The sequence below is a fragment of the Saccoglossus kowalevskii genome, chromosome 9 (genome assembly GCF_978046115.1).
Source record: "Saccoglossus kowalevskii chromosome 9, keSacKowa6.1, whole genome shotgun sequence".
NCBI classification, from domain to species: Eukaryota; Metazoa; Hemichordata; class Enteropneusta; family Harrimaniidae; genus Saccoglossus; species Saccoglossus kowalevskii.
The window spans coordinates 23934032-23948179 of record NC_140649.1 but is presented as its reverse complement, the minus strand read 5'-3'; the positions used below and the strand labels follow the sequence as shown (position 1 = coordinate 23948179).

Sequence of the window (14148 nt, the reverse complement as noted above, 5' to 3'; positions counted from 1 at the left end):
AAGGTATTCATATTCACAATGATGTAATCAAATTGACGCAATATGCGGATAGTACCGTTAATTTCCGTGATAAAATGCTTTGGAAAAATGTCTGGTCTTAAAATTAATAATGACAAAACCGAAGCTATGTCAAACAAATGAAAAGCATTATTTTCCGTTTTATTTGGGCTAACAAAAACGAAAAGGTGCGTAAAGATGTATTAATCTGGATCTTGATGGGGGTGGTTCAAGAGCTCCGCACTTGCCAACCATGATTGCATCATCACAAATCATGTGGTTGAAACGACACTTAGTGTCTTACCAGGATTGTTCATATCTCCACAATTATATGCATAAATATGGTAATTTACAACTATTTTTATTATGTAATTATGATGTTAAATATTTTAAGGACCTACCAATTTATTATACAGAAATGTTATTTTCCCGGTCACAAACACATTCTGGTAGCGAGTCTTGCTTTGTATGGAACAATATAAATGTACTTATTAATAATAAGCCGATCTTCAACAGAAGCATTATACGAGCTGGAATATGGTATTTTCAAGATTTGTTTTACAGTAACGGTGTTATAGTTCCTTTTGAAATATGGGTACAAAGAGGAGTTAAATTTAATAATTTGTGTCTTTGGGTTTCATTGATCAATATAGCAAAACGAACAAAAATTCTGCAGGCTAATGATCGACAAAGTATCCAACTAACATCTATGCATTCAAATCGCATTTCCTTGAAACTTCTGAAACAAAGATATTCTAATTCTGTTGGTATCTTGAAAATAAAAATATTAACTGCGATGAAATAGTTCAGCTTCCACATGTAGTAGCAATATATTCATACACGAACATTTTTCAGGATACAATTTTCTTGCTAATTATTGGTTACACAAATGGAAAATTAAAAATAGTGACAAGTGTAGTTTTTGCAATGTGCATAGTAAAACTGTTTTTCAAACATTTTGAGATTGCACCCCTGTAAAATTGTTTTAGACAGACTTCGTCAAATGGTGGAACAAACCTAGTAACATGCATTTACAGTTGAAAAATGATATTATCATTACTGGATCCTCAGACTATTTTGAATTACAGTATAATCATTGCAAAACAATTTATATATGATTGTAGACAAGACGGAAAAGTATCCTCTTTCAGACTATTCATTTGTAAAATTAAAAAAAGTGTTTTATTTAGAAAAAACATTTTGACAGATTCAATGACAACAGTGCCGTATTCAGAAACCGATGGGGACCACTAACGCAATACTTTAGTTTAGGATTAATTTATATTTTTATTAGTAACTGGACATACCTGGATAATTGTGGGTTAAAATATGTGCATATTAATTACCTAATTTGCATATAATTAATACATTTTAAGCTATCACACTGATATCTGAAGTACTAATTACTCTATCTCAATGAAACTTAGTGCAAAGATGCTCTAGGACAATGTCGAAACCTTATTAGTTTGGATAAAAATCTGTTCACATTAATTCCCTAATTAGCATAATAATTCATAATTTGTTGGTTCTAATCACATTTCGATAAAACTTGGTACATAGATTTTCTGTTACATTGCGCAGACCTCATTAGTTTTACACTCAAATCTGTTTATATTAATTTTCTGATTTGCATAATTAGTTTTCAGCTTTCAGTACAAGTAATTTCGAATTATATTTAATGTGTCTCCATATGGGAGTTCTTTCTAAGCTTTCTTTGATTTGTACTGTCAATGTACATGTTCCTGTGTGTCTTTAAATGTAATGTGTTGCTGCAATTCTATTTATTTAAACTGAAGTAAGTTACACAACACTGTAAACTTTATGTCATCATTGTAATTATTATTTTAGGAACAAATGATATAACTATTAAAGACTTTTGGAGAATGGTACTAAAAGAAAATGTTGCCACAATTTTAATGGCAACCAACCTATCAGAAGGTGGGAAGGTATGTGTAGATCTACAGTAACTGATGTTGAACTTTCAAAATGTAGGTGAAGAAATACCAACAAACACTATTTCATTTAATTTGCAAATGAGCACACGCTTTAAAACAGGACTACTGCATTCTAAAACTTTTTAACATTAATCATTCCCATTGTACATTAGATCAAGTGTATTCAGTACTGGCCAGACAAGGGCAGCAAGAAATATGGCTCCATATCTGTAACGCTTGTGAAATCTGAACAATTTCCTGACTACTTCCTGAGAACAATCAATGTGAAACAAGTACGTGTATTCTGCTGACACAGTAATATAGCTGACCATTTTTTTTTATTTTGAGGTGACACCACTTTCATACTATGTTGTATATGTATCCTTTTTTATGTGCAGGAGAACTCTGACCAGGAACATGAAGTAAAACAGTTTCATTTCACTGTCTGGCCTGATATGGGTGTACCGATATATGCTACTGGTGTACTTGCTGTATTGCAACATATTAATTCAGTTCATGATGTCAAGAGTGGACCTATGGTAGTACATTGTAGGTAGGTGATATATACAGTGTGTTGTCAATGAATTTGCACTTAAACTGCTATAGAGTGCCTTATTACTTGATCATATTACATTTTCAGCGTTGTTTTATTCTGTCTATTGTTATAGAGGGGGCTCTTTAACATTTTGGTCATTAATTTGTCAGTGTTTAACAAACATCTACTAGATCTGTTCGCTGATTGTGGACAGTGGTGGTAGTTAGGGCTAAACAAATTTAAATAGGGAGGGTTGTGTAATCATGATTTCTAGCAATTTAACTAATCTGATCAGGTTGATTGGTAAACTTTGTTGAAGTTCATGATAAATAATAGTATTAATTTTGTGAATATAAAGGTCAGGTAATTTAACTTTGGTTTCTGTGTTGCTGTACATAATACGTACATTACACCTGCTTTTGAATTACTTCAAATTGTTACTCTTTTTTTCCTACATTCTAATTTGGTGATTAAAATCAAACTTACACACATATATGTATGCATAGATGACCTTCCCCACTCTATGATATAATTTTACCCACCTTATGCAGTGACATCCCCTTGCCTTTGTACTTTATCTCTCCATCTTATGTTGTGACCTGTCCCACATATGTAATGATATCCCAAACATTTGTTATGTTCTAACCACCCTTACATATACAGGGCAAGTCTTTTTTAACTATGTTTTTAAATCTAATATCAACTTCAGTCTACCTATACTTGCTATTGTGTACTTCTCTTGATCTGCTTTGTATAAAATGAGATGCTCTTTTTGTCTACTACCATGTATAATTTTTATTTGTTTCTTATAAAACACATACCACATGTTAAAAGTTAAACAACATGTTTGATTGTTCGGCAGTGCTGGTGTTGGTCGAACTGGATCATTTATATCCATTGATTCTATGCTAAAAATGGCCAAGGCTGAGGGATGTATTGATGTCTTCAACTTTGTGAAAAGAGGGAGAGAAAACAGAATGAACTTTGTTCAAACAGCAGTAAGTGTTAAATCTGTCTACTCTTTATGATTGTATACTCTCTGAATATATATTCTTTAATATCTACCCCTGTAATTGTTTAAATTTTAGTACGTGAGCTAGACATAATGACACCTTGGTGTAAAGCTTAAAAATGATCATAATCAAGCAACTCCAGAATTCTTGGTCGCGGTCATGCTTAGTCAATTTGGTTCATAGATTGAATATTATGGTACTCTAGTGCATTTTTTTATACATCAAATTCAAATAAAGTGTTTCCGTCATTCCAAAATTCCAAATTTTAATCAACCTTTTCACATGTTATGTACATTATTAGTCAGGTTCTGATTCAAAATGGCTGTTTCAGTTTACTGTCAGTGACTTATTCACATTATAGTTCTGTTTACGCAAAATAACTTTAAGCAGGATCTCAGATACAATGTTAATATAATCATGTGTATTGCATGTATTGTACATATTCAAGTAGGAGCAAGTATGTGTGGGGATATACAATGTACACGTATAGATTATTTTTTATCTGCCGTATTGACTTACTTTAACTGAATAATTCTATGACACTATTCTTTTTAATGATTCCTTTCTCTTCTTGCAAATAATGCAGTAATTAATATTCTGCTTTACTTACTGCTTTATATCATTCTATTTTACTGACTTGAGTGGACAGTCGTTGCTATAAGGACGTTAGTAATGCCTACAATCATCTAATTGAGATCACATCAGGTATTTCGCTTTATATGAGGTAATTAGTGAATGTGTGGCTAGTTGTCATGTGTGTAAATTCATACAAGGTACAGCTCACATTGTATATGTTATACTTGCGGTTTCAATCACAGACATTTGTATTCTAATATAGCTAATTTATAAAATAATATTTGATTGAATGTACCAAAAAAAAACAAATTCAGCTAGTCTGGTATCTGCAATAGAAGAAAAGTTGATCAAGGGGTCACTGTAAATATCCACCATTTCAAAACCAATTAGTTTTCACTAAATTCTATTCAGAAATGTTGGATTAAAATAAGTAATTTGTAAATATAAGCTTAATTTCAAACATAAATGGTATGAAACTTGTGTATGTGTGGCACTTCTTATCATTGCTAGAGATAATCTAAGGTACACGGTTAGTGTTTATCAAGTTTGACTTTCATACATGTACATGTACAACAATTAGCCATACAGTCAAAAAGCATAATATATCAACTCTATTCTTTCCTTGTTTTGATTGTGTGGTAAGTGTATGCTAATATATTAATTTGCATCCTGTTCTATTGTAATATGTTATAATACAGATACTATGGAGAGAAATGTGGTGTGAATTACAATGTCACTGGTCCACTGTATTAGTCAAAAATTCCATACCTTCAATTTACCATCGTGATAGGATTCTGTTTTACAATCACATGCAACTATTTATCCTAACTTAACAGATATGTGTTCCAGGCACTGAGTAGTCAACTCCCAATTTCGTGAAAGTAGTTTGTATTATATCGTCAATATTCACATTCAGGATCACTGTGACAGATGCAATGTATCTTATGACCCGTTTAGCTAATTGTGACAGTCTATTCTATTATATGCCTTTTTGAGTTGGTATTAATTATTCATCTAGGTTATGTTGCGCTCTCTATCATTCACTATTATTCACACCTATGTTTTCAAAAAAAACAAAAGATAATATTAGAGTTGTGTACAATCTGTTATATCTAGATCTCAATGAAACTAAAAATACCGATTATTACAACCTTACCTAATCAAGAAATGTGAATTCTAAATAAGGAGTGACTGAGTCATTTCCGAGATGGCTGCATGAATATAGATTATTGCATTGTTACCTTATTAGGAAATGTGAATTTCCAATGTGGAATGAGTGTGTTATTTTCGAGATTGTGCATTATTCAAAACAAATTATCATAATGCAAGAAAGTTCAACTCTACTTGTGTAACATGAATTCATATTCTTTGTATACTGTCTTTGTGTATACTTTGTGGTATCCTTGTAATAACTTTACATGTACAATAATTATTTGTTTTAACTATATATATAAGATCATACACTACACACTACTTGTCTAATGATATTTATATTTCTTGTTTACAAGGAGCAATATGAGTTTATCCACACCGCTGTAATGGAAGCTACCCTATGTGGAGACACTTCAATTCCAGCATCAGATTTCCGGCAGATTTATGGTAAATTACAGACAGTTGATAGAAAGACCAAAAAATCACAACTGCAAGTACAATGGGAGGTTAGTAAATATTGCTGGTGTCAATGCTACTTTAAAAACATATTTGATGTTTGTTTTGAGTTATTAATTTGAAGTGTTTGGTAATCAGCTATTGCATTCATTGATCCAAGTGGCTATATGGATTGAATGCATTTATATGTCTACATTGTTCAGTTTTTTATTATGGAGGCTTTAGAGGTATTATTTTCTAGGTAAACTATGTTAACCTATCTCGGGTAAACTTTGTACATCTACCTCAAGTAAAATACGCACACATGCCTGAAGTAAACTATATGTACGTCTCCCCAAAATAAACTATTTACATCTACCATCTGTAAAGTATGTATACCTACCACGAATACATATCACATATCCCAGTTCAACTATATGTACCCTACCATGGGTGAACTCTGTAAACCAACTAAAGTTAATCTATGTACACTCACCACTGGTAAAATATGTATACCTACCCAAAAAACACTGTACATCTACCCCAGATAAATATATCCCTAGGTTAACAATGTACATCTACTACTGATAACACCAGGTAACATTGTACACCTTCACAAGGTAAACTATTCACATCCACCACAAGTAAACAATGTACACATACCCTAGCAAAATAAATACCCAATGTAAACAATATACTACTACTCCAGGTAAACAATGTACACCTGCTACAGGTAAACAATGTAAACATACTCCAGGTAGACAATGTACATTTACTTCAGATAAACAATGTACTTCTATCCCAAGTAAACATTATGCATACCCTAGGTAACCAATATACAAATACTCAAGTTAAAGTATGTACAAAATACCCCAGGTAAACAAGGTACAAGTGTTCTGGAAGGGTTCTCTTTAAAACATGATATGTTTTATCAATGGATAATCTGGAACACGTTCATTTTTTGCACATAATTTGAAAAAATGTATTTCACTAGCATTGGGATAATTGTTGTTAAGCTACTAAATCACCCTCAATTTTGTGTCAACAATCAACATATCGCGCTGATTCCCACTCGCAACTCACATTTTTATAAAACATGATAGCTGGCCCATATATATATATATATGTAGGTTTATAATAATGGTGGCCTACATTGTGTTTTGTAGAATCTTGGCAAAGTGAGTCGTAAACCCAGAGCAGATGAATGGGAAGTAGGAAAACTCGAAGAAAATTCTGCAAAGAATAGATTTAATAATATCTTACCATGTAAGTACTGTCTATATTCTATACAAAGTCATTGTTAGATAAAGGTCAATTATACAATTGTAGGTTTACCAGAAAATATGTATGCAGATACATGTATTACGTCATTACATTTCTTCTGTTCTTGATCAACCTGTGAAAAGAGCGCACTTCATGGTGTCTACGTGTAGCATTCTACTTTAATACGTGTTATTATTTTAAACTTCAATACATTGGATCAGATTGCTTTCACAATAGTTTTTTTTTTTAATTATTCCAAAGATATTTCTGCTTCATTTGTCTAGAATTCCTTCTAACATTTCTTTGATTTGATATTGAACATGTCTAATCTGATCGTTTTTATAGGTTCAACATAGGTAAATGTTTCTATAGTTATTATAGTGAGTTTGTGAAGCGCGCTTTATAACTAATCTATAACTACCGTATTTGCGCTATTGTTAGGGTATGCACTTATGTAAATTATGAAGTGTTAAAATAAGTGATATTTTGAAGAATCAATCTACAAAAATGCAATTTTTGTTTTACTTTGTATTTGTTAGTTTTTTGAATATCATCTTTTAATAGAGCTAATAGAATATATACAAAAACTGAAGATGGACTTTACATTATTATTATGTAAATTGAGGCTAGTCATTCAGCCAAACAAAATTTTCAGAAATTTGCTACATTACAAAACTAAATGTTTTCCTGACAACGACGGCAGCTGGGCATCACCATTTTCAAACTTTTGTCTCATACATGAAATACTATATCAAACACTGACATTTTCAATAGTTATACTTAGCATGAATATCCTCTAATCCCATAACATACATTTGTTAAGGAAGTTATACAATGTATGTTTTTTTTTATTTCAATAGTTGATCGTCGTCGACTTCGTTTAATGACACCAGTGTATGATGATGAGTTTTCAACTGACTATATCAATGCAAGCTTTGTGAGCGTAAGTATCTATGTTTTATTTTCCTTGTAATGCGATCATGTAAGAATCTGCATTTTATGGGATTATCACATGTATCATGTTTGTGGCATAATGCTGGTGAATAAAGTACTATTCATTGATTTTAACTGACAACTAAATGCGATAAAAGAAACACCAAGTGAATATTGAAATTAATAATGAAGTTTAATATTTTCTTTGAAAACCAAGGAACTTTAACCGAAATTTAACTAACTGCATATTTCACATTTTCAAGGTTTTATTACAAGAGGTAGTCTACAGTAGGACATATGTTTATTTTGCATCTATATCTTTCACATTTCCATGATTTGCTCAAGTCATCTTCAATGTAACATTACATATAAATTATAATAATATTTTAAATCTGCCTAGGCATATACAGTGAAAGAATCATTTATGGTAACTCAGATGCCATTACCAAATACTATTGTAGATCTTTGGAGAATGGTGTATGATTACAAATCAACATCTATTGTTATGCTCAATGATATGAATCACAATGATATGGTATGTATTCATTGTAACTCGGATGCCATTACCAAATACTATCATAGTACTACAGAGAAAGGCATTATAAATCATCTGTTATTCTCAATCATATGGGTCAAAGTGATTTTATCAATTATTCATTTATTCCCAACTCACTTCTCAACATTTATTGTACATTGTTTGCTTTTTTTCTGCAAAGAAGCTTGCTGGGGCTATCTACTTTTATGGATTTCAATTATGTGTTGCATATGTACATGTTCATAAAGTACCTGTAATGTATATTTCAGACTCTTGGACAATACTGGCCTGATGAGGGTGTTATGCAGTGTGGACCATTTCTGTTGGAGACTGTGAAAACTGATAACATGAAAAATATAACAACAAGAACAATACATCTGACAAATGTGAGTAAAGTGGAAATTACATATCTAACCATAAATCTTTAGCCAAGAGTTGTTTAAAGTCTTATAAAAGTAACTTAATTTGTAGCCATTTGATTTAAATCACTTGCTTAGATTTAACAATTGGTTCATACATGCAATGTACAATCTATACTATAATGTATTACAATTGACTTACTCAGTTGTCTTTCCAAACCTTGACTTATTAAATGAGGTATGAAAGTAATTTTGAATTTTAAAACATTGAATTTTGAATTATTGTTGTGTATTGAATTTTGCACCTTGTGAAAGTGTGTCAGCAACAACTTAGTCTGCTACTGAATAAAAAAACGTTGAAATAGATGAAAATAATCATAGTGTTTGTTTTGCAGGCAAATGGAGTAGTACAAATAATTCAGCAGTTTCAGGTGACATGTTGGCCAGCTGATCAGGAATTCCCAACAAGTAAATCTGTCATTGTTGATCTGATGTCCATGGTAGAAAAATGGCAAAAGCAAACTGGAAATGGTCCAGTGACTGTTCACTGCATGTAAGTATTTCGGGGATCATCTCAAATTATTTTTAGGGAGGCAGGACGGATGACAACAACAGACTGGTAATGGACTGGTGACTATACAATACAAATAAATTGTTCAGGTATCATCTCAATTTATGTTTAGAGAGGCAGGAAATTGACAATGACTTAATAACATGTAGCTTTATGTATTATTTCTCTATAGCAATGGTATTGGTCGTTGTGGTGTATATTGTGCGTCAGTGTCTACTTGTGATAGAATCAAAGTGGACCAGATGGTTGACATTTTCCAAGCTGTGAAAGCACTCAGAGCTAATCGACCACACATGGTAGAAAGTATGGTAAGTCAAATTAATTGACATTTTTGGTGATAAAAAACACTACACCAGAGATTACATTTCTATTGTCTCCACTCCATGAGAATGGCAATGTGTTTATCCTCGAGATCGGCAAATACTCTGACTGTACATAACACCATACATCTATTGTAGTGATGTACGTAATTACATATTACTGTTTTTATTGGCCAAGAGATATATGTAAAATTACAACCTTTCCTACCATGTTATGCGAATTTCGTCACCCATATTTATTTGTCTTTTTCAGGCTCAGTATAAATACTGCCATGATGTCATCTTGGATTATTTTGAATCTTTTGATACATATTCCAACTTCCAGTAAATAAGTAGATTCAAAGACTCGAAAGCCAAGGCCATAGCTTATTATTCTCTGATTGTTTCAACTTGTTACCCTTACCTCAGACTTGACTTAATAACCAGATTCATTTCAAGCCACTGTAGTATGTTTACAGAATGATTGAATATGAGGTAGTCTGCTATGATTAGATTGGACTGTAATGCACCTGAATTAATTTTGCGTTACTACTTGTCTGCTGTACATGTATATATGGATTTAAATAATATCTTTATTATATTTTATTTATTTTATTTGGTCTTTCTATCAATTTAAATACTTTATTATTTACCTTGCATATAATATTTACACAAATGTCTAATTTGTAAATATTCAGCTTGTGCTGTATAGCAGACTGAAGAGAAGCTGGAGTGTAAAGAATAGCAACCTTATTATTATACATCTGTTTTTGCCAAGGATACATCAAGGGAAATTAGTTTTGAACAGATTTGGCGAACTTCTCCTTGTGGTGTCCGATCAAACACTGGGGCTGCCATGTTTGTTTTTATTATTAAAGGACACTTATGTGCGTAACCGTCTTTATTTAGAAGTCGCAATTCCCAATATGGTAGGATGCAAATGCCTAGTGCAATTCTGCAAAATTACGGCACGTCGTACATTATCGCGTTATAATCATAACTGTATAATAATGTTGGTTAGTGGGGTTGTTCTATTTTCTTGTTTCAATAACTCAAACTCAATTGAATCTTTGTCAAACTTGAACATATTATCAACAAGTGTGCAGTTTTGACACCTTGCTAGTGTAATTTTGTGAAATGACAATTTTTATTTTTTTAATCTACCAACATAGATATTTTATCAAACAATATAAAATCTCATTATATAATACAGACAATGAACATAGTTATATACAAGACTACGATGATAATTAAGAATCATATTTAATAACTAGCAGAAATCTGTTTAGGCTATTACAATGACTTGATATGTTATTTGGATTGTGTAGACTAACTCATTTGGGCCAAGCCTCCTCTCATATCAAACAAATAACATTGTTTGAAACCTTTAATACAATATTTTTATGAGGACCCAAGATTAATACAGATCATGTATTTTTAATTGAGAGATCGTTTTGGGCAATACTATATTGTGGATGACCCATTCAAATCAAAATTCATCATTTGCCAGTTGAAGTTTATTTTTGTCCTTGTCCCTCCTAGACAAGCTAGCTAAAATCAATGTCACTATATTAATCTGCAGTAACCCCAGTGAAAACATTTGTAACTGATAAAGTTAATAAAGCCGATAGATAAGTTTAGAATGTTAAATATATTGTTTATGGTGTAATACACACTATGTTACATAAAGATGTAGATAAAGCAATGAATGAGCCTTGATGTTTGTATAAAATTCAAAAAAAAAAATATTTCCTGTATATTCAGAATCATATATTTAATCATACTGTTAACTAGATTCACATTATACAAGATATATGTACTTACTTATATAGTGTGTTATCATGTGTTGTATCTTAACCTGTATAACAAAGATACTCATTTTTGGAGTCTGTATTGCTTCAATTGTATACAGTGCATTCATGAATTTTCTTATTTGTATGATCAAATAAACAGATTTCGATTTCCCCCTAAGTATTACCAATGTTTTGATCACTGTATCAACAGTTAATTTTAATTTTCTCGTGTGCCTGTGACAATATGTCATAATTCTAAAATATTAAATAACAGAATAAATGCTTATGAATGACAATCTAGAATTCTATAGATTTATTTAGATCGGTGAATATCCATTTCACCATGGAGATCGTACTGTCATAACCCTACTACTTTGTGTATCATCATTAGCCTCCGCAGATGAAGTCTGATGAAAGCTTCTAGATTGGCTTTCGTCCGTTCGTTCGTTCGTGCGTTCGTGCGTGTGTGCGTTCATACTAGTAAGAATGCCAAAATTTGCCGGAAAAATCCGTGTTTTAACGACATCTCCCAAGAGAACGGCATAACGTATTGCGCATGTGCCAGTCTAACTGATGAGAAAATCGGCGTCGTTTCTTTGCACAATGCTTATATAGATTAAATTCTATCTCGTCAGTTTCAAAGTTAAGAAACTGTGCTTATGGTATTTATTATGAACTTTGATTTATCTTTTTGTGTCCTGACTTTTGTGAGAAACTAGCGATCGCGCAGTGCTGGTTTCACTTTGCCAGAAAAAAAACAGTCCTGCTATTATTGTAAGAACTAGTTATGAAACGTGTAAATCGAAAGTTTATCTCGTCATTTAAGAGGCCTGGGAATTACGTTTGGCATATAAAATACTGGAATAATAAAAATGTAAAACTTTAGAACATGCTGATCGTGATTCTGTTATGTACGATTGCTATTTCCGGTGTTTGTTGGTTTCGTGACAACATATTAGACTAGAATTATCGAGAAAACACAAATTGAGAAGTACTGTAATTCAATATCAATGAATCTATCATCACTTTTAAATTACCTTTGAAGTAAATATGATACACTCGTGACCGGGACCTCCATGCCGGGATCTACCAGTGTTGAAGTTTATCGGTAAATCGAACCTCTGTCAACAGAGACACATTCTCCCAATCAGCTATTTATTTCGGTACTTAAGTCAGGGTGGCAATTTCAATGTTTAGCTACCATGAATTATCTCCATTATGAGCAGGAAAATAAATTACGAACCTCGACTGAGATGGATTTAACGGCGGCCATGTTTTTAAGGGATATGTGATACAATATTAGGGAGGGGTCAAATTCACGAAATCCTTAATTTTAATGATGTTGACTTAATAGTCATAATTTTTTTTTCAACCCTTCGGATATTATTTTATATATTATTTTAATACAACTACAATATGTTAATTAGTATGCAAATTAATATGCAAATTAACAGCCAATCTGAGACAATTTTCTAGAATGAATGCTGCAATCCAGTTCAAAGGAAATTTGACATACACATAGGTTAGATGATCACTACCTCTGCTGATTAGTTTTTTTTATGCACTTCTATCTGCTTTTATATTAAAGAGGGCAGAGGTGAGACTTTTGACACTCTTGTACATGAAATTTGACATTTATGAATGAATTCTGTCGATAAAAACAATTTATATGTGCTACGAAATGCCCTAAATATCGGGTATGAAACGGGCTGTGAAGCAGACGACAAACGCCCGGTTTGCCTGGTGTTATTTCGCCTCTAGAGGGCCAGTCAAATGATGTCATCAGTGAATACTGATATTTGAACCCATTCATTCTAGTACGTCGATCCCATAGAAATGCTACTATGAAAGACCTTGTTAACTGACTACTTAAAAGTTGAAACATGGCGAGGTGTTGTGTGTATGAATGCCATAACGATTCATGTTAAGTTTCTCGAAATCCCAAATAAAAATCACGTTGTTGATTGCGAGAAATCGGCGGAAGAGCTAACCTGAAAATGAAGACAGGTACAGCGCTCTAGGTATAGTAAACAGTGGGGAAATAAATACTGTACGAGTTAAAAACTAAATTAGAAATACGCTAATATCACTTGAACTACAGTACTCATTTCGCCCAACTTTACAGCCCGTTTTATACCGGATATTTAGCGCATTTTGCAGCACATACAAGTTGTTTTTATCGACAGAATTCTTTCATAGATCTCAGATTTCATGTCAAAAGCCACACCTCTGCTCCCCTTTAAATGTTTTTTTTTTGTATTTTTCTCAATAGTATTTTTTAGCTCCGCTGTCGACTTTGTCGAGCGGAGCTTATCATATGAGTGATTGTCCGTCGTCCATCGTCTGTGTCAATGTTTTACTTTTTCGACTTCTTCTTGAAAACTACAAGCCTGAATGCTTTGATACTTGGTGTATATGTACCTTGGGTAGACCTCTCTTAGATTTGTTCATTTCATGATCATATCTTCAATTCTCTAATTTGGGTGAATATTTTTGTCATTTTTGGTAAAAAGTGATATTTTCGACTATTTGTTAAAAACCGCAAGTCCAATTGCTTTGATATTACATATATAGGTACTACATGTGGATCTCTCTCAGATTTGTTCATTTTGTAATGATATCTTTAATTATCTACAGTAATTTTGGTGCATATTTTTGTGAGTTTTGGTAAAAAGTGACATTTTCTTCTTGTTAGAAACCACAATCATTTTTGGTGAAAAATGATATTTTTGATTTTTTGCATTGATACTATG

General features: G+C 32.3%; 1 protein-coding gene across 1 annotated transcript in view; it reads left to right on the top strand.

Moving 5' to 3' along the window:
- LOC102809392 (receptor-type tyrosine-protein phosphatase mu-like) overlaps positions 1-11698 on the top strand; it is a 54984-nt gene extending 43286 nt beyond the window's left edge. The window contains exons 21-32 of the mRNA XM_085504026.1: positions 1846-1943; positions 2105-2224; positions 2330-2484; positions 3329-3464; positions 5564-5713; positions 6809-6908; positions 7766-7848; positions 8239-8373; positions 8643-8759; positions 9128-9285; positions 9476-9611; positions 9877-11698. Of these exons, the coding sequence (XP_085360152.1) occupies positions 1846-1943; positions 2105-2224; positions 2330-2484; positions 3329-3464; positions 5564-5713; positions 6809-6908; positions 7766-7848; positions 8239-8373; positions 8643-8759; positions 9128-9285; positions 9476-9611; positions 9877-9951 (1463 nt within the window). The 3' untranslated portion in view covers positions 9952-11698. The remainder of the gene's footprint in view (positions 1-1845; positions 1944-2104; positions 2225-2329; positions 2485-3328; positions 3465-5563; positions 5714-6808; positions 6909-7765; positions 7849-8238; positions 8374-8642; positions 8760-9127; positions 9286-9475; positions 9612-9876) is intronic.
- Positions 11699-14148: the final 2450 nt, after the last annotated feature.